Here is a 21,350-nt window from a genome sequence, read left to right as displayed (position 1 = left end):
CCATCCAGCGGGAGTGCCGAATCGAGTACCACCAGAATGTCTGGTAGGCGCCGTCTAGCCAAAGCTCCTTGCATACCAGGCTCTCGAGTAATCTGCAACCGCTGCTCCTCACTGGGGAGACTCTCGCCCCACTGACACTGTATGTCCTCCAGGGCCTCGTGCCAGACGCCTTTCCAGACTGCATCCCTCCATTCCAGGTCATCCTCCTCCTCGTAGTGGAACGCTGTTCGGGAACTAGCCGATTCCATACTGCTGTAGCCAGGGGCGCTGTACGGGTACTAGCGTTGCCCCAAATATAAATCCATGAACGGTGTCTCCAGGATGTTTCTATACTCCTAGGAAGCCATCCCACCGCTGCCACCAATGTGACAGACCTCTTGGCACCCCGACTGGGTGCCTCCGCCAATCAATGCTTCCTAGTGCTCACCGGGTACTTCCAAGCACTCCACCGGATGCCATCAGCACTGTAGTCCCCACTTCCAGTGTTACAGCTTGGCTGGGGTCTTTCTGTCCTCCACCCACCCTGGGCAAGACCAGGATCCAGCTTCCAGTGAATAGAAACATGTTGTAATCCCATGGGAGTATAATACCGATAGCAAGCCCCAGAGTAAATATAGCTGTTCCCCCCACACATGAGATGAGACTCTATGTTGAGGGTGAAACAAATCAAGAACTCTCTTTATTGAAGACCAACTCCAGTATATATACAGTTCAAGAAGTCTAACAACATAACTCAATCAAACATGAACAACATGCAAACAGACAGCCCCTCCCCAGTGTCTTAATGAAAGAATAGGGAGAGAGGAGACACATGTGATGGGATTATCTCCTGACTGTATCATAGGGTGATCTACTCCTCTACCCCGGAGTCGGCTACTCCTAGAGTCAGCTATCTTAATCCCAACATATTACTTGGGAACAAAAAAAAGGGGTTAAAACTTTCAGGAGTGACAGTTTCAGGATCAGTGGCCAGTATTCATGTGTGCTGTTTTTTAGGCAGGAGAAAGACAGGGCGATATGTATACGTCTCTGGAGTAAGAGACTCTATACCACTGATTGATAAAAACAATTAGGCAAGTCCGAGGTTATTGGATATAAGTTGCACACATGAATACTGGCCACTGATCCTGAAACTGTCACTCCTGAAAGTTTTAACCCCCTTTTTTTGTTCCCAAGTAATATGTTGGTTTTAAAAGAATTATAATAAAATTGAGTTTTTTATAATACTAGTCGGAGGAGTTGCAAAAATACGCGTGGTCCTAATGACCGTTAAAAACAAAAAAATTGGTAAATAGTTGCGTAGCAACTCCTTTGAGGCATTTCTTTGTTTGTTATATTTGACTATCTTAATCCCATCACTAACACAAAAGAACAAAGGGACAAATAAACTAACACATTCATTGGGAGTCTCAGTCCAGAGTTAACTCTTTTTGTGTTGAGGGATTCATACCCTGCACCTTTAATGGGCAATAGGAAAGATGTGGCCTATAACTCCACACATAAATCAGGGCTAATAGTTCCTTGTAACCCCCATAGTTCTGGGTCCATAGTCCGTATGAAGGAGGCTAGCCCTCAGGCTTCTCCAGCAGCCCCATTGACGGTTCAGTCCGTCACAGATATATGGGAGATCATATTAGTAGTCTGTGATCTTGGACCATCTTTGATTTGGACCCTATGGAACTCTCCATCTTTGTCGCTGCTCAAAGAGTTCTGGTATGGAAAATCTAAATGTCTGAAATCTCTGTGCAAAACCAAAGGGTTTTATCACTCTGTGGAAACTTTTAATGCTGTAAATCAGTGGTACTCAAAGATCACAGATTTCACCAATGTGGTCTTCTCAAATCTGTCTATGACATATCAGAAGATGATTTTGACTGGATTTCCTCTTTAAATGATTCATTAGGAATGTATTTCAGTAGTTCTACGTGTATCATTCATATGTAACTATACTGATAAAGTATCCTAGAACGAAGTGCATCTAACTGGTACCAGTTGGTTTTCAACATTCAAGCTGCCAGTCTTGTACAATTCTGCACCTTTACTAAGTCCCAAACTGCAGGGAAACACAAAAGTTGGCTTTTTATAGTTAATATTTTTCTACTTTGGCTGCTATGATGGTCTCTAAAATAACTGTGCATGCGGTCACCGTCTGATTTAATGTGTTTGTTTTTTTATCCCTTTGTCAGGGGAACCTCAAGTTTATTTTGGATGGAGATACCCCCCTGATTGAGAATAGTAAAGTTGTGTCCGTAGTGTCTGACTTGCTTGGCTCTAAATATGAACTTCTGGAGAAGGCTCTTCTGTACAGGACTGTGGCCACCGGCAGAGATGTTATTGACAAACAGCATACTGATCAAGAGGCTAACTATGGCAGGGATGCCTTCGTCAAGGTACAAACTGACTGGCTGCGAGTGTGATACAATGCTTGACGGCATATGTCACTCATGATGTTGAGATGAATGATCATTATATACGTTTACAGGCCATCTACGAACGTCTTTTCTGCTGGATTGTGAGTCGTATTAATGATGTCATTGATGTAAAAAAACAAGATGCTGCTCTCCATGGCAAAAACACAGTTATCGGGGTGCTGGATATCTATGGATTTGAGATCTTTGACAATAATAGGTATGAAGGCTTCCACAGATATTGGCAATTTTCTGATTCAATGGAGTCACCTTTTTTTTTACAGCAGCCATATTAGTTGTCACTTTTGGTTGAACTTATCAGAAACTGTTGGGAAAACTATATCTTTGTCGATAGAACATGATGACACAGTGGCGGTTCTCCATCAGTTTCTGAGAAGGTTTCCTTTGAAGGTCTAGGTCCACCCTCCTGTCAGTCATGTCAGTTTCTAGCATGTTAATTCTTTCCAACTTATTGCTACTCCTATAATAAATTTAGTCTCTTAGGTGAGGTATAAGTAGCAGTTTTCCAATATTACTTTCCACTCCAGTGATCATGTAGATTGTAAATTATTCTTTATGGAGACTTTATCTTATGACTGGACTATTGTCAGGGGCCAGTATTGGTGCACAGTACAAGCAGTGGGGACCTCTGATAAGTCTGTATGCCCTAATAAGACATATGTATGGTCAAGGGAGGGAGCCAGTATAAGGCTTGGAATTGTGGGCTCTACTTTATGGTTCTAGTATGATGGCAGCGAATTATGATGTCTTCAGTTTCGAATAGCCTACCTTCTAACTTTTCCATGTCTTTCAGCTTTGAGCAGTTCTGCATTAATTATTGTAATGAAAAACTACAGCAGCTGTTTATTCAGCTTGTCCTGACCCAGGAGCAGGAAGAATATAAGAGAGAAGGGATTCCTTGGAAGCACGTAAGTAGGCACATCATTCACCAGTGAGAAGAAATAGCTCAACCTTTTGCAGTTTCTGAGCTCCATCTCCATAAACAACTATGTTCAATAGTGATGATGATCTGGTGGCTTATCAATGGTTCCTCATTCATCTCCATTTTTATACTTCCCACAGATTGATTACTTTAACAACCAGATCATTGTGGATTTGGTTGAGCAGCAGCATCGTGGAATCATATCTCTGTTGGATGACGCCTGTATGAATGTTGGGAAAGTGACAGACCCCATGTTCCTGGAAGCACTGAACAAGCAGCTGGGAAAACATGCCCACTACTCCAGCAGGAAGGTAATGATAGTAAAATGAAGGAAGGATGACAGTTTACCATAAAGCCACTCAACACTCTAGTAGGCTTTAGGACAACACTTATCTCCTCATTATGCCGTCTGGCTACTGGATCCTCCTGGGATCAGCTATTATTGCAGATAAAGGGCAGTATATTACACCTTTATCTTCTGACAAAGTTTACCAAAACTAGAGGCACTTTTAACAGCCACTCTCTACTGGGAATAACAGAAAGGAGTCCCCAGGTGGGTATCCTCCCTCTATGACTTAAGGGGGTTCTACAGGATTTTTATATTGATGGCCTATCTTCAGAATCAGCTTGGCAGGGGTCCAACACCCCACAACCCTGCTGACTAGCTGTTTAGGAGTAGATCCATCACCAGTTGTGTAGTGGACAGAGCTGGTTATTGCACCGCTGCTCTCAATGAAATAAATGTATCAGCACTCCAGTAACCAGCTCTGTCCACTACACAATGGACGGAACTGTGTAGTGCCTGAGCTACTCCTGAACAGATGATCATCAGGGTGTCGAACCCCGTAGACCATCAACATAAAATTCTGGAAAACACCTTTACATACCTACTGTATAGCACTTCGTGTGGTGGATTTACTTGAAAATATATGCTCTTTCTGCAGCGGACCTTTGGGAAGTGTGTGGAGGAAGGGAGTGGTAGTAGTAGCAGTAGTGGCTCTGAGGGTGGTGGTAGTACTCACAGATCATGGTGACGACCCCCATTCTTACGCTCCCTAGGGTTGTGCAGTGATAGAAGGACGCACTCTTTCTTACTTGGGGACACGCCCTGGTATTGGGGTGCCCTTGATGTTGGATGTTTTGCTGTTGTTTGCAATAAATAAAGTCTATCTTTACTAGATTGATAAGGATTGTAGTAGAAATAGCAGCAAATGTCACAGTGCAATATTCTCTCAATATCAGTGTATAGGACACAGCAATGATTGTGGTTATGAAGTACCCTAGAGGGACTACTGCAAAGTCCTTCTGCAGTTCCTGGACTGAGGGGTGCCGAAATATAGAACTGGGTGGCCAATCCGTCTTAAAGTATGGAGGTTTCCTCAGCAATTATCCTTCCACGGCAGCAAAGCCTTTCTGCCTTAGGCTACTTTCACACTTGTGGTAGAGTGATCCGGCAAGCAGTTCCGTCGCCGGAACTGCCTGCCGGATACAGCAATCTGCATGCAAATGGGCAGCATTTGTAGACGGATCCGGATGCGGATCCGTCTTACAAATGCATTGCAAGAACGGATCCGTCTCTCTGGATGAAATCCGGAGAAACGGATCCGTTATATATATATTTTTTTACATTTTTACCGGACTGAACCGGCATTGCAGTATTTTTAATGCCGGATCCGGCACTAATTCATTTCAATGTAAATTAATGCCGGATCCGGCATTCCAGCAACTGACCCAGAATTTTGTACGGAGATAAATATTTCCTCCATCCAAAACGCCGTTCAGTGACTGAACTGAAGACATCCTGATGCATCCTGAACAGATTTTTCTCCATTCAGAATGAACTGATGAGTTTTTTTCTGGTATTGAGCCCCTAGGACGGAACTCAGTGCCGGAAAAGAAAAACGCTAGTGTGAAAGTACCCTTAAACAAGCACAATACCTTGATGTCTGAAACTTTTCAGTTTGTCAGTTGTATACCTTCTTAGATGTATGGTCTCTCTCCTCCTCTGGGGTTCTTTAGTAGTAATATTACTTCCGTGGCAACTGTATGCTCAGAGACAAGGGTTCTCTGAGCTTGAGCCTAGCTGGGCAGGAGGTCGAACAGATATGTCTTTCCTCCAGGCTCCTTCAGACTAGACTCTCTCAACACTAACTAGTCAGGGGGCAGACCTAGTCTATCTCCTGACAACCTAACACAAGATGTTAGCCATATGTTGTCCATAAAATGCCATTATGTGCACGTCCATAACAAATCACAACCCATAACTCAAGAAACATTGCATTAACTCTGTCACTGGTAACTAACCTTTTGCAGTAGACCTTCTGGGGTACTGCATTTGTCTAATACAAGACCCATATGGGAACTACCATGGCCCAGTGGTTAGAACTGCTCCCTTGTAGCTCTGTTGTCTAGGATTTGATTCTGATCATTGGCAGACTCTTCATGGATATTTTATGTTCTTATGCTTGCACAGCTTTCCTCTGTCTCTACAAAACGTACTAATAGGTCAGCTATCTTACTATGAAATTAGCCCTAATGTGTGTAAGATAGGGAAATTAGATAGTGAGCCTTCCAGCAGGCAAGGACCAATATGAGAGAGTCCTGTTAGCACTATATAAATGAGAGGAAATAATTATCGCAATTTAAGACCCCCATACACATTAATATAGTTTTGGTTGAACACACCATCAATGTATGGGGAGCCCCTGACTCTGTGAATTTCACCTGACTCCCCAAATTTCACCCAAGTCACTGAATTTCAGCACCCAATCCTTTTGTTCTCCCAGGTGATCAAGCAATGCCATAGGTGTCTGACAGCAGCTTTCTTCCACCTCCCTATTGAGTACACATGCACACTCGGCCCAACCAAGTGTGTATGAAGAATCAGGAGAGAGTTGTTGGCTGAACAAGCATTCGGAGCATGGTGTATGGACACCTTTTCTTTTAAAAAGATCTTGTCAGGTCCAAAAGTAGTGGAGAACAGGCTGATTTCAGCCATCTGTAACTTCTGGGTTAAAGTGCAGCCCATTTACAGAACTTACATGTTAATCTTTGTAACTTTCCAGCAGCTGATTGAAGATTTCTCGCTATGCTCAGTAATAGGTAGAAATCTGTCAATCCGGGGCTGGAGGGCGGGGGACATTATGAATGTCATTGGGTTTCCTTGCTGACTGTGCGCAGTAAGTTTGGAAAATCTGCTCCACAGAAGTGATGGAACCATGAAATCAACATCTCCGAGAGGGCAGCATAATGCAGCTGACAGGTTCCCTTTAATAGCGATGATGTTAATGATAATTCTTAAAGGGGTTTTCTGGGAGTTCAATATTGATGGCCTATCCTCAGTGTAGGTCATCACTATCAGATTGGTGGGGGTCCGACCCCCGGCGCCCTTGCTGATCAGCTGCATGAAGAGGCCACGCTGCTTCGTTGAGCGTCACTGACTCGCGGCCTTTTCCTAGACCAGTGACGTCAGGTTCATCAGTCACATGGCCAATGTGCAGCTTAGCCCCATTCAAGTGAATAGGGCTGACCTGCAATACCAAGCACAACCACTGTACAATGGGTGGCACTGTGCTTGGTGGAGGCCGCAGCGCTCACTGGAGAACAGGGGCCTCTTCCAACAGCTGATTGGCGGGGGCACCAGGTGTTGGACCAACTGACTCCCACCAATCAGATATTGACAAGCTATCCTGAGCGTAAGCCATCAATATCAAACTCACAGAAAACCACGTTAATATATTTGTGGTGCCTTGGAAGCTAGTACAATATGTTCTCCTCCAGATGAGTATAATTTTAAGGTAACCGTTGTATAAAAGTAATTATCTCTCTCTCATTTCAATTCCATTAATGGTCTCCGTGGTAAAATAAACTGTAAAATGTGGATTCATTGCCATTATAAGCACAAGGAACACACGCCGACTGGATTTTTGCATATTCCCTTTATGTGGTTATTGTGTGTATCTGCCATGACGATTGTCATGGACTACACTGTAAACATGCTTCACTCTGCTGAAACAATGTATTGCTTCTTCCTGCGTTTGCATCTTTTATTCGTGCACTTCAGGTTCTTTCCTCTGGCATGACCGCTGAAATACAAAGAGGGAAATTTATCAAAACTAGTGCAAAGGAAAATGGGCTTAGTTGCCCATAGCAACCAATCAGATTCCACCTTTCATTTTCAAAGCACCTTTGGAAAATAAAAAGGATGAATCTGATTGGTTGCTATGGGCAACTAAGACAGTTTTCCTTTGCAGAATCAAGGGGGTTATCATAGCCCGCCTGGACCACGTGTGATACCAATAGCAGACACTGGAAGATTTATCAAAACTGGAGCAAAGAAAAAATTGCTTAGTTGCCCCTAGCAACCAATTAGAGTGATCCTTTAATTTACCAATGGAGCTCTGAAAAATGAAAGGTGGAATCTGATTGGTTGCTAAGCCAGTTTTCCTTTGCACCAGTTTTGATCAATCTTCCCCACCATGTTTCTCCAATTATGAAGTTGTCTTCTACTTTGGTTCTAACCCTGTATGTTAGAGTTTCATACAGTCACCGGACAACATCTTCTTGAAGTTTATATGTTCTCCTTGTGCAGGTTTTCTTCAGTGCTCCTGATTCTTCCCACACTCCAAAAACATAGCAACCAATCAGATTCCTCCGTTCATTTTTCATAGCTCTTTTGGAAAATGAAAGTATCAATTTGATTGGTTGCTGTGAACAGTTTTCCTTTCTACCATTTTTCATAAATCTCCCCCACAGTTTTCACCTATGACATGGCCTCCGAAATGCAGTATTATTTATTTCTTTGACATAACTTTTAATTCAACAATATTAAAATGATATTCTATCACGCCCCTATGAGAGGCTAGGGAGCTATAGGCTCCCTTTCCCTCTTCTCCTAACAATTTTTGGATGGTCATATACAGGGAGTGCAGAATTATTAGACAAGTTGTATTTTTGAGGATTAATTTTATTATTGAACAACAACCATGTTCTCAATGAACCCAAAAAACTCATTAATATCAAAGCTGAATATTTTTGGAAGTAGTTTTTAGTTTGTTTTTAGTTTTAGCTATTTTAGGGGGATATCTGTGTGTGCAGGTGACTATTACTGTGCATAATTATTAGACAACTTAACAAAAAACAAATATATACCCATTTCAATTATTTATTTTTACCAGTGAAACCAATATAACATCTCAACATTCACAAATATACATTTCTGACATTCCAAAACAAAAACAAATCAGTGACCATTATAGCCACCTTTCTTTGCAAGGACACTCAAAAGCCTGCCATCCATGGATTCTGTCAGTGTTTTGATCTGTTCACCATCAACATTGCGTGCAGCAGCAACCACAGCCTCCCAGACACTGTTCAGAGAGGTGTACTGTTTTCCCTCCTTGTAAATCTCACATTTGATGATGGACCACAGGTTCTCAATGGGGTTCAGATCAGGTGAACAAGGAGGCCATGTCATTAGATTTTCTTCTTTTATACCCTTTCTTGCCAGCCACGCTGTGGAGTACTTGGACGCGTGTGATGGAGCATTGTCCTGCATGAAAATCATGTTTTTCTTGAAGGATGCAGACTTCTTCCTGTACCACTGCTTGAAGAAGGTGTCTTCCAGAAACTGGCAGTAGGACTGGGAGTTGAGCTTGACTCCATCCTCAACCCGAAAAGGCCCCACAAGCTCATCTTTGATGATACCAGCCCAAACCAGTACTCCACCTCCACCTTGCTGGAGTCTGAGTCGGACTGGAGCTCTCTGCCCTTTACCAATCCAGCCACGGGCCCATCCATCTGGCCCATCAAGACTCACTCTCATTTCATCAGTCCATAAAACCTTAGAAAAATCAGTCTTGAGATATTTCTTGGCCCAGTCTTGACGTTTCAGCTTCTGTGTCTTGTTCAGTGGTGGTCGTCTTTCAGCCTTTCTTACCTTGGCCATGTCTCTGAGTATTGCACACCTTGTGCTTTTGGGCACTCCAGTGATGTTGTAGCTCTGAAATATGGCCAAACTAGTGGCATCTTGGCAGCTGCACGCTTGACTTTTCTCAGTTCATGGGCAGTTATTTTGCGCCTTGGTTTTTCCACACGCTTCTTGCGACCCTGTTGACTATTTTGAATGAAACGCTTGATTGTTCGATGATCACGCTTCAGAAGCTTTGCAATTTTAAGAGTGCTGCATCCCTCTGCAAGATATCTCACTATTTTTGACTTTTCTGAGCCTGTCAAGTCCTTCTTTTGACCCATTTTGCCAAAGGAAAGGAAGTTGCCTAATAATTATGCACACCTAATATAGGGTGTTGATGTCATTAGACCACACCCCTTCTCATTACAGAGATGCACATCCCCTAATATGCTTAATTGGTAGTAGGCTTTCGAGCCTATACAGCTTGGAGTAAGACAACATGCATAAAGAGGATGATGTGGTCAAAATACTCATTTGCCTAATAATTCTGCACGCAGTGTAGGTGTGTTATAACTGGTATCACCTTGCCCTCCTTAGAGGGAACAGTTTATCACACTGTGGATGGTTAGTGGTTTGAGCTGGGGTCATTAATATCCCCACCACAATCTTCTGCCTAAGTATCCTGGTTAATTCCTGATTGTTTTTTTGGAATATGAAACATGCATGTAGGGACTGGGATTAGGATAGGGCCATATCAGGGGCAGCACACAGGGAAAGGTTCCAGACGGGGTCGCTCTTCTAAGGACGAGTGCCCTGTGGTGAGGCTGCTCTAACATCTAGTGGCTGGGGTTATACCACCACAGGGCCATATTAGGGACATATTAGACCCCACAATCCCATGAGTTATTGCAGCATATAGTCTCCCCCAAGGGAGTTGATTCCTGCTTACCTGGATACTGGCTGCCTTCTGGATCCTGACGACAGAGCGGTAGGAACAAAGGTTTCCTTATTAAGTGCCGCCGTGCACTCAGTTGTTATCATTTGTGACTCTTTACGAGCAGCTACTTGGTCCTATCATATCATCTAAGGGCCGATCATTTTAATATTGTTGAATTTAAAAGTTCTGTTTTAGTGTAATAATTGATCACTGCTTTGGTTGGTTTTCTGGATTCTTCAGTGATTGTTTGTATAGATATCGCATTACGTCTTTTCTTGTGTGATTTTTATTTCTTTCTTTCACACACACCCCAGGGACAGTTTTATAGGAACCTTCCTGTGTTTTTTTGGAGTTTGGGGAGAAACGCAGGACACAAGCTCTGCAAGAAACAGTGCTAACCACTGAGCCACCATGATGCCTGTGGTGTTCCTGAAATGGGAGGATTAGATTGGGAGTCCCAGACAGGGACTTGTGTGAGTGATTCTAATACCGATAGATTGCAATATGGTGGCATTATAGAGCTAGCAGGTCTTAAATTACTCACACAGTGTTAAAAGCAGGAGGGGTTGTCTGATTTCAACAAAGAGACCCCTCCAATGTTGGGAAATTCCATAAAATAATAAAAGTTGCCAATTAGATCCAGCGCCACCTCTTGGGTTCTTCCTGCTGGGGTTTGTTTAACACAAGACAGCTGCAGCCAATCACTGGCCTCAGCAGTCCACTAATGAGACCAGTGATTGCCTGCTGTGGTCATATGTTTTTTTTTTTGCCTTCCTCTGGATCAACTTGCAGGATGACAGGCCGAACTGGATGGACAAATGTCTTTTTTCGACCTTATGTACTATGTTACTATGAGCTGACGCGGCGTCTTTTCAGCAGTCTGGTATACAAACTTCATAATGGTGGCGATGGATCTAATATGTAACAGATGACACCCCATGACTGCTAGCCAATCTCTGACTTCAGCAGTTCACTGCTAAAGGTAGTGACTGGCTGCAGAGGTGACCTGGTGTTCACGCAAGGCCTTTGCTGCAGTGTGGTAAACAACCCCCGGCGAGGAGCACCAAAGCGGCGGTGCTGGATCGGATAGGTGAGTGATGGACTAAAGTTTCCTATTGTTGGTTAAAACTCGATAAGCTCTTTTAATTACTTCATAGCATGTATCATTTTAACCTAAAAATAACAGTCTTATAATAAGGAAATTATGAAAAATCATGTATTGTATGTATTGTAGATGTTCTTGAGCTTTCCAGCAGAGGGAGCCAGAATCCCAACTGACTGCATTGCCAGGGTTGTGCATGGATCAATCCCTGGAAGATGATGTCATGTCTAGCCAATGGACAATGTGCACTGCTGTCGCCTGATTTACACAGTCTGCAGGCCTATTGGTATTCCAGACTTTAAAGCCTTAGACCCTAACACTTCGCTGTGGAATGTTTTGGGTCTTTTTTCTTCAAAAGTCAATAAAACAGAGAACGCTTCTAAGTATCTTCATCATTCAGCAAGTCCTAAGTATATAACCCGTGGGAAAGGGATGTTACTTACTGCAGTCAGGGGTAGATTGTTAGTGTTCCTAGATAGCCCTTACTATTAATGAATAGTGATGATCGGCAGGGGCTCTATATTCGAATTTGCGATATTTAACTAATATTTTGTAGAAAATTCGTCATATATTCGCGAATTTCAAGAATTCGAGATTATTTATTGAATTAAAAAAATCGGCAATGTAAAATTCACGTAATGCGAATTCGTAACACGAAATACAGGCGTGGGTCACTTTGGCTACATTTTTCAAATACAAAGTTTTTACCCACTATCCCAGAGCCCAGATGCGACTGCAACCTCTGCCCTCCTATAGTTATGTCCCTGTGCCAAAATGTGATTTCAACTTTGATTCCCATTGGTCGCATAGTCTTCAAATTTAAAATCCAGTAATTTTGAATACATTTTCTATACCTGTTTGTTTATTATTTAAATATTTATTTATTATTCATTTATTTTCTATTTAACTGTCCTGAAAAAAAATCTGCTGCTATATAGAAACCATCAACAAGCAGATGACCTACCGGTAATTAATACTACAAGGCAATGTTTCACACGGTATTAGATCTAATGACTGTCAATGATGTTGCAGTGACGCGACACTGTCAGATATTTGGTTGTAGGTTGCAAGTGACTTTGCTCTCATAGACCACAATGCAAGTCGGGTGCGACTGTGACTTACCTGCGACTTGGCTCTGTTTTTGCAGCAAGTTGTACAAATATTTTTTGTCACGCGATTCTTCTGAGACTTTATGTCGCAAGACATATATCGCTGTGTAGCCCCAGACGTACACATAAACATGGACCATATGATACCTAATTGTTGTGCTAAAATCCATTTATGATTTGCATTTTACTCATTTTTGGCTAAAAGTCATATTTTCAATGGCCTTTAGTAAAAAATATTGAGTCATTCTCTCACAAAGGGTTAATTGTTTTTTCTAACTGTGTGACTGGTACTTTCACTTTGTGCAGTCATCTAATAAACCTTATTTCTAAACTACTAATTAGAGGTCATAAACACTTATATATAAGCCACATTGTTATCAGTAAGATAAGAACTGAGCTATAATGAGTGTTTGTTTATAATGTCAAAGAGCAGAGATAAGGAGTCTGTCAGCTCCCCAAATGACGGAAAAGACAAAATCCACAGGCTGCTACTACAGCATCTCAGCTATGTACACATAAAAAAGGATTCCATATTTTTAAATGAAAAAATTATTTTTAGCTCCAAATAAGTACAATGCAATTATAAAATAAATTGCCCCCAGAGGTGTACATACCCTTTAAGATACTAATCTGCAGTCAACAGCAGCTTGATGGTGCCTTGCTTGTATCAACATAGGATACTTTTGTTTCCATGTTTTCAGATTGTGTATGTCCTAATCCTCCTCATGAAAATGGATGATTTACTATTACCATTAGTTTTCTATAACGTATTAATATTCTGTCTTTTTAGGTATGTCCAACAGATAAAGCTCTGGAATATGACCGGGATTTCCGGATTCGCCACTATGCTGGAGATGTTCTGTGAGTATTGGAACCCACTGTGTGACACTGCAGTGACATCCCATGATGAGTCATGGAGACATGTATGTGGAGACATTGTTTTGGTTATGGTTTCCTAGTTAACCATATATTTTCCTTCCAAACAGTTACTCAGTGGTGGGATTTATTGATAAGAACAAAGACACCCTATTCCAGGACTTCAAGAGACTCATGTACAACAGGTGAGAAGAAGCCGTGTTGTCCTTGTGTGCTCACTATAAAGAAGCCCTAGAACAGATGGATCTGACACTTGTTACTGTTTGTCACCAATGGTCCTGTTTATTTCCTCATGAAAGGTTCCGAATTTTTCCTTCATTCATGCACGGCGTTGCTTTCAAAGATTTTACTGGTTACACTTTGAAAGAGGTAGAAGCCCATCTCCACCCCTCTGTCCATCATGTCATCTAACACCATATTTATTGCATAGATCATAAAAATGAATATTTGCCATTGACATATTGTTAAAAATGATCCAGTTATGACTTTCATAGTATGACAGCGCTGGATGTATAGCAATGTGCACATGTCCACCTAATGAACTGATTGCTGGTGGTCACACATCCTCAGTACCACTCCCCTACAGCCAGTTCTCTGCATAGTGATCCTCTGTTCACAGCAGAGAAGGTAGTAGACATGGCTTTCTGTCCTTCTTATCAGGACTGGGCCAGAGCCTCCACAGTAGCATAGCGGTACAGCTGTGTACCAATGTACACGTGTATATAGCAATGTGCACACGTCCACCTAATAAGCTGAGTGCTAATGGTCACACATCCTCAGTACCACTCCCATACAGCCAGGTCTCTGCATAGTAATCCTCTGTTCACAGCAGAGAAGGTAGTAGACATGGCTTTCTGCCCTGCTTATCAGGACTGGGCCAGAGCCTCCACAGTAGCATAGTGGTACAGCTGTGTACCAATGTACACATGTATATAGCAATGTGCACACGTCCACCTAATAAGCTGAGTGCTGGTGGTCACACATCCTCAGTACCACTCCCCTACAGCCAGTTCTCTGCATAGTAATCCTCTGTTCACAGCAGAGAAGGTAGTAGACATAGCTTTCTGTCCTTCTTATCAGGACTGGGCCAGAGCCTACACAGTAGCGTAGCGGTATAGCTGTGTACCAATGTACACGTGTATATAGCAATGTGCACACGTCCACCTAATAAGCTGAGTGCTAATGGTCACACATCCTCAGTACCACTCCCATACAGCCAGGTCTCTGCATAGTAATCCTCTGTTCACAGCAGAGAAGGTAGTAGACATAGCTTTCTGTCCTTCTTATTAGGACAGTGCCAGAGCCTACACAGTAGCGTAGCGGTACAGCTGTGTAGCAGTGTGCACATGTATATAGCAATGTGCACACGTTCACTCAATGAACTGAATGCTGGTGGTCACACATCCTCAGTACCACTCCCCTACAACTAGGTCTCTGCATAGTGATCCTCTGCTCTTTGCAGAGAATGTAGTAGACAGGGCCAGAGCCTCCACAGTAGCATAGCAGTACATCCATGTAACAAACATGTTCAGTCACTCTCCCCACATCCAGGTCTTTACATAGTGATCCTCTGTGACCAAGTAAAGGACCAGAGCTTCAGCAGTAGCATGAGAGTATAGCTGAATAGACTCTTTCTGCAAGCAAAGTAAGAAGGACTATATTGTCAGCTGCCAGAGGGGGCAGGAGACTGATTCAGTTCAGAGCCCGCTCCAACAATACAGATTAGCAGCACCACCAAGGGGGACATGCAAAACATGATAAAAAGGTTTCTTTATGTTATAAACAATGTAAAATACTTTAGAACAGCTATTAACATTTCAGGACTTTTTGTATAAAAATGATTCATGTGAAATAACCTCTTTAACCGCCATCCAAGCATTGCTCTGTGGTAACAGGAATCAGCAGGATGGTGAAATTTAAGGGAATCTGTCACCCTCTCAAACTGTTTGCATGAAGACATAACTGTTGTTTACCTGATTAAAACACTTTTTTTCTTTTGTTTACTCCGAGGCTCCATTCCCATGTTATAATACTTTTTCTTGATATGCAAATTAGGACTTTGGTGCAAAGAGGGCATCACCATTGCTCATGTTTAACCCAAGCTCCACTCATTTCTCTGGCCAGCCCCACCCAACTTCTTTGATTGACAGGGCCATACAGTGACAAAGCAGCCAGGGAGGCGCTGACCACAGAAATAAATGTAGCTTGGGTGCAACAAGAGCAATGGTGATGCCCTCATTGCACTAGATGTCAAATTTGCATATTAAGAAAAGGTATCATAACTCAGGAACGAAGCCTCAGATCAACAAGAGGAAAACAGCGCCTTAGTCAGCTGAACCACATGCAAACAGCTGGATTAAATTTTAGACCTAAAAGGATAATTATTCATGATGTCTTTAAAATCAATACAGGATAGTTACAACTTACTAAACATTTTTGTAATGGGAGTCTAGTATGGTTGGGGCAATTTCTAATGTATTGTTATTATCCATATTGCTTCCTTTGGTGGCTAGATTCGTATTTCCATCACATTATACAGTGCTCGATTCCATGATAATGACCACCCTGCAATCCATCAGTGGTGGTCGTGCTTGCACAATACAGGAAAAAGCACCGGCCTCTATGGTGGCCGGGACCGTGGAAGTGCACATAGGCTACTGCTTTTCCCTATAGTGTGCAAGCACGACCACCACTGTTGGATTGCAGGGTGGTCTGTAACCATGGAAACCAGCAGTGTATAATGTGATTGAAAAATAAATCCAGTCAGCAAAGGAGGCAATATGGACAATCACAATACATTAGTAAGTGCCTTGTATTAACTTTCTCTACATGATAAATGCTATTTGCTGACGTGAGACGACCCCTTTAACTTTTTTTTTTTTACTTAGTGCTAATCCTGTGCTGAAGAATATGTGGCCAGAAGGGAAGCTAAGCATCACGGAGGTCACCAAACGTCCACTGACTGCAGCTACATTATTCAAAAACTCTATGATTGCCCTTGTGGACAATCTGGCATCCAAGGTACAGTACCAGGAAGAGGAATGCAATGTGTTACTGCTGTGTGTCCTCAGAATATTGGAGTAGTGACCAGTCTTCACTATTTTAATTGAAGACTAAAATTCTAAACTTTCTAGTTGGATCATATAATGTATTAGGAGTTGAGTTTTGGTTGCTCCATACAGAGCTCCTACGCCCCTGTACAGTACACATTGGTATGCTAAGTGGAAGCATTTGTTTCCATATAGAAAGAATCAGGGTATATACTGAAAAAAAACAATAATAAAAAAAAAAACAATGCCAAATCCACTTCAGGATTCCTTGTGGGTTTTGTTTGGCTGTGATTTTTGACGTGGAAGTTTGCATGTGGATTTGGTACGGAATGTGCACCAAGAATGAACATGTCACTTCTACTTTCCACGCTGCATTTTTTAAAACTGCGGAACGGAAATAAAAACATGTAAGTTGATAAGTGTTTTTCTCACCGAGATCATTTGCAAGCGCTTTCAGCTCTGTATTAGGATATACCATCCACACCAAAATCCACGCCCAAAAACTCTCTGTAAACATACCTTCAAACAGCTTAAGTAAAGGCATTCCATTACTTATAGTGATATTGAATTAAAAGCCTATATTGTAGTCCAGAGCTGCATTCACAATTCTGCAGGCTTCAGAGCTGAAATCTCTGTCGAACTCAATCTTCACAGAACTTGCTCTGGTGATTTACATTATGGAGCATGTAGCATTTACACTATGGACTGTACAGTCATCTGATGTAGGAAAAGCTATAGGTTTCCATCTAACCTTCTGTTACCTGTGGTGACGTCTCAGGAGCCCTACTACGTCCGCTGCATTAAACCAAATGACAAAAAGTCACCATCTCTGTTTGACGAGGAGCGCTGTAAACACCAAGTGGAGTATTTGGGCTTACTGGAGAATGTCCGTGTCCGACGAGCCGGTTTTGCCTACCGCCAGGAATATGAAAAGTTTTTGCACAGGTAAGTGTACTTTTTCTTTTTACTTCTACGTAGAGCATTATGGCAAACTAGGTGTCCTTCATATTTGGGGGAGAGAGGGAATACTTTATCTTCATGGAGGAAATGTTTATACTTTGAGTTGTAGCTTATCTTTGACTCCATTCAACATCCATCTTCCTTGTCCACCTGTCCAGGTACAAGATGATCTCCCAGCTGACGTGGCCAAACCATGACTTGCCTTCAGACCAAATTGCTGTACAAAAACTCTTGACAGAGTGTGGTTTCCACCAAGATGCTGCCTATGGTAAAACCAAAGTGTTTATTCGCACTCCACGTACCCTGTTCTCCCTGGAGGAGAAGCGTAGTGAGATGTTGATCAGAATCATCCTATTCCTGCAAAAGGTATGATGGAATCCACCATGAGGTCTAGTCAATTTCTTTGGCACGTTATGTACTATACTAGGTATCTAAGTGAATTCTTGTTATTCCTCCAGATGTGGAGAGGAACACTGGCCCGCTGGAAATATAAGAGAACAAAGGCAGCCCTCACAATTCTGCGCTACTATAGGCGTTACAAAGTGAAGTCCTACATTCATGAGGTGGTCCGTAGGTTTAACGGAGTACGGAACAGCAGAGATTACGGAAAGAATGTAAAATGGCCAACACCTCCTAAGGTGCTTCGACGATTCCAAGAATGTATGCAGAGTATCTTCAACAGGTACAGAAGAAGAGGCATTGAGTTAGTAGTCTGTCATGATGTCGCCAAACCAACAGAGCTTGCAATCTCTTTTTGCAGATGGAGAGCGTACCAACTAATAAAGAGCATACCTCCTGCTGACATACCAAAAATCAAGGCTAAAGTTGCTGCTTTTGAAAGTCTCAAAGGGCAGAGAGCTGATATGGGCCTTCAGAGGAGCTGGGAAGGGAACTACTTGTCATCTGTAAGTTCTTTTAAATGAAACATGCCCATCTTGGAAAACGATTTTCAAGTCATTTTTTATACTTTACTTATGTTCAACCTTTTCTGATTTACAATTTTTATTGCCCTCCAGAGCTGCATTTACAATTCTTCAGGCTTCAGAGCTGTAATATGCCAGCATTCCTTGCTGGTTTCAAAAGGAATATTAAAAAAGTCACAATGACGTTCTTTCCCCTTACAGAAACAAGAAAACAGCCAAGGTTCAGAATTCTTTGTATCTCGGGCAAGTGAGCTACAGAGAAAAGACAAGTTTATGCAGCCTCTCTTCTCCTGTACCGTGCGCAAGGTATACACCTAGATAACTCCGTGAGCAGCTCTTGACATGTTGTTAGGAATTTAAAGGGGTATTCCCATCTGGGGACCTTCATGGCACATCGTTAGAATGGGACCCCTTGATGTGAACAGAGAGCAGCTGGGCATGCGTGTCCACCCTCCGTTCACCCTGGCTCCACCATTTCCGCTGGTCCCATAGCACTTGCGCGGTGCTATGAAAATAGTTGAGTGTGCTTGCTTGGCTGTTTTTAGAACTACCATTGAGATGAATGGAGAGCACGTGTGCAGTGTGCTGTCCTTCACTTCTGGGTCCCCATTCTCTATATAGGAGTGGGTACCTATCTGACATTGATGGCATATCCTAGCAATATGCCATCAGTTTCCTAGATGGACCAACGCCTTTACTAAATCTCGTTTTTGTGTGATTGTTTAAATGGAACGCATCCATCTGCATGATGCATCCAGATCCCAACATACACATTGGATAAATGTTAGCCGAACCGTCATTTATCTAATGTACAGTATATGGTGGTCTCCCAAGTCTTCGCTGGCGACAGATGTCAGGGGAGATAACAATTGGGCTGTTGGATTTCAGCTGAGTGTTCATTTTGTTCTTGGCGAAATTTGCCACCGACAGGAGGTGTCTGGCTGCGGCTTCCTCTCTCCATTCAGGACACATGCATGCCCAGCCAAGCTGAGCATACATGTGTATACGGGGGTCAAGAGAGAGAGCTGTTGCCAGATATGGCTAGCCTGATGTGGCAGTTCATTGTCAGGAGGGAAGCCCTCCCTAGCGGAGGAGAACGTTTCTGTTGCATGCAGCAATCTCCTCCGCAGCATGGGAAGGAGCGATCGCTATGCCATCGCTTGTCCTTGTGCTGTATAGTAGTTTGCTGGCGGCAGATCGCTATTAGACAGCACAATCTGCCGCCTGCAAACAATAATTTTTTAACATGTCAAAAGATTTGGATTGCTTGTTCATTGGGCAGTCGGTGGCAGTATTACACTGCCAGACGATCGCTAACGAGCATGCATGCGAACGCTCGTTAGCGATTATCTACCAAAAAATCAGGCAATGAATACCAATGAATTGGTGGATAATGACTGACTATGTCCTTCTCTTATTATCCGATTGTCTCCCCCTTTTCGTCACACAGGTTAACAGGTTTAATAAAGTAGAAGATCGCGCCATCTTTATAACTGATAGACATCTGTACAAAATGGATCCCAGCAAGCAGTATAAAGTCATGAGCAGCACACCGCTTTATAATGTAAGTGATGAATGCTAGCTACATGGGGAATGTTACCTGGGTATTTTTTATGGCTTATCAGCTTAGTTGGATCTATGTCTGAATAAAGGGGGTAGTTAAAGGGATTATCTCATTATTCATATAAAACATTTAAATCATACATAGTCTATTACATGGAAACCTCTTTCTAACAAAGCTAGAACCAGCCCTGTACCTCACATGGATCCAGGGATCTCCCCGTTCATAGCTAGAATGATTTTGCTAGATTTATTTCAAGCTGGCAGCTCAGTAGGCATGTCCTTTCACAGAGGGCGTGCCCTGTCTGCTGCAGCTGGTGGCCGTACAAGGATAGAACTGAGCATGTGCTTCCATCTCAGTGAGCAGGACAAGAGCAAGACAGCAGGTGGCGCTATATAAATAGATTTCATAGAATAACTCAGTAGATATAATACATTTTTAATTACATGCAATTACAAAAGTATTCAAATCCAGGTACTTGGTTAGAATATAATTAGTGGGACAACCCCTCCCATAAACAAAAGCAGTATGTTTTGTACAAGAAGTACAAGAGCTAACACTTTTTTCTTATCAGCAGCAGGGGGTTATACTTTTTTAATTCATACATGTATTACAGGGAGTGCAGAATTATTAGGCAAGTTGTATTTTTGAGGATTAATTTTATTATTGAACAACAACCATGTTCTCAATGAACCCAAAAAACTCATTAATATCAAAGCTGAATATTTTTGGAAGTAGTTTTTAGTTTGTTTTTAGTTTTAGCTATTTTAGGGGGATATCTGTGTGTGCAGGTGACTATTACTGTGCATACTTATTAGGCAACTTAACAAAAAACAAATATATACCCATTTCAATTATTTATTTTTACCAGTGAAACCAATATAACATCTCAACATTCACAAATATACATTTCTGACATTCAAAAACAAAACAAAAACAAATCAGTGACCAATATAGCCATCTTTCTTTGCAAGGACACTCAAAAGCCTGCCATCCATGGATTCTGTCAGTGTTTTGATCTGTTCACCATCAACATTGCGTGCAGCAGCAACCACAGCCTCCCAGACACTGTTCAGAGAGGTGTACTGTTTTCCCTCCTTGTAAATCTCACATTTGATGATGGACCACAGGTTCTCAATGGGGTTCAGATCAGGTGAACAAGGAGGCCATGTCATTAGATTTTCTTCTTTTATACCCTTTCTTGCCAGCCACGCTGTGGAGTACTTGGACGCGTGTGATGGAGCATTGTCCTGCATGAAAATCATGTTTTTCTTGAAGGATGCAGACTTCTTCCTGTACCACTGCTTGAAGAAGGTGTCTTCCAGAAACTGGCAGTAGGACTGGGAGTTGAGCTTGACTCCATCCTCAACCCGAAAAGGCCCCACAGGCTCATCTTTGATGATACCAGCCCAAACCAGTACTCCACCTCCACCTTGCTGGCGTCTGAGTCGGACTGGAGCTCTCTGCCCTTTACCAATCCAGCCACGGGCCCATCCATCTGGCCCATCAAGACTCACTCTCATTTCATCAGTCCATAAAACCTTAGAAAAATCAGTCTTGAGATATTTCT

At 42.4% G+C, this 21,350-nt stretch overlaps 1 protein-coding gene across 1 annotated transcript in view; it reads left to right on the top strand.

Moving 5' to 3' along the window:
• The window catches only part of MYO1D (myosin ID), a 97,220-nt gene that overhangs the window by 57,126 nt on the left and 18,744 nt on the right, over window positions 1-21,350 (top strand). Inside the window, exons 8-20 of the mRNA XM_040434720.1 lie at window positions 2,187-2,390; window positions 2,483-2,628; window positions 3,223-3,337; window positions 3,492-3,662; window positions 13,201-13,271; window positions 13,397-13,471; window positions 16,175-16,307; window positions 17,115-17,281; window positions 17,455-17,662; window positions 17,755-17,978; window positions 18,057-18,201; window positions 18,421-18,525; window positions 19,670-19,783. Coding sequence (XP_040290654.1) covers window positions 2,187-2,390; window positions 2,483-2,628; window positions 3,223-3,337; window positions 3,492-3,662; window positions 13,201-13,271; window positions 13,397-13,471; window positions 16,175-16,307; window positions 17,115-17,281; window positions 17,455-17,662; window positions 17,755-17,978; window positions 18,057-18,201; window positions 18,421-18,525; window positions 19,670-19,783 — 1,878 coding nt within the window. The remainder of the gene's footprint in view (window positions 1-2,186; window positions 2,391-2,482; window positions 2,629-3,222; window positions 3,338-3,491; window positions 3,663-13,200; window positions 13,272-13,396; window positions 13,472-16,174; window positions 16,308-17,114; window positions 17,282-17,454; window positions 17,663-17,754; window positions 17,979-18,056; window positions 18,202-18,420; window positions 18,526-19,669; window positions 19,784-21,350) is intronic.

The sequence above is a fragment of the Bufo bufo genome, chromosome 6 (assembly GCF_905171765.1).
Source record: "Bufo bufo chromosome 6, aBufBuf1.1, whole genome shotgun sequence".
NCBI lineage: Eukaryota > Metazoa > Chordata > Amphibia > Anura > Bufonidae > Bufo > Bufo bufo.
This window is presented reverse-complemented; position numbering and strand designations above follow the sequence as displayed.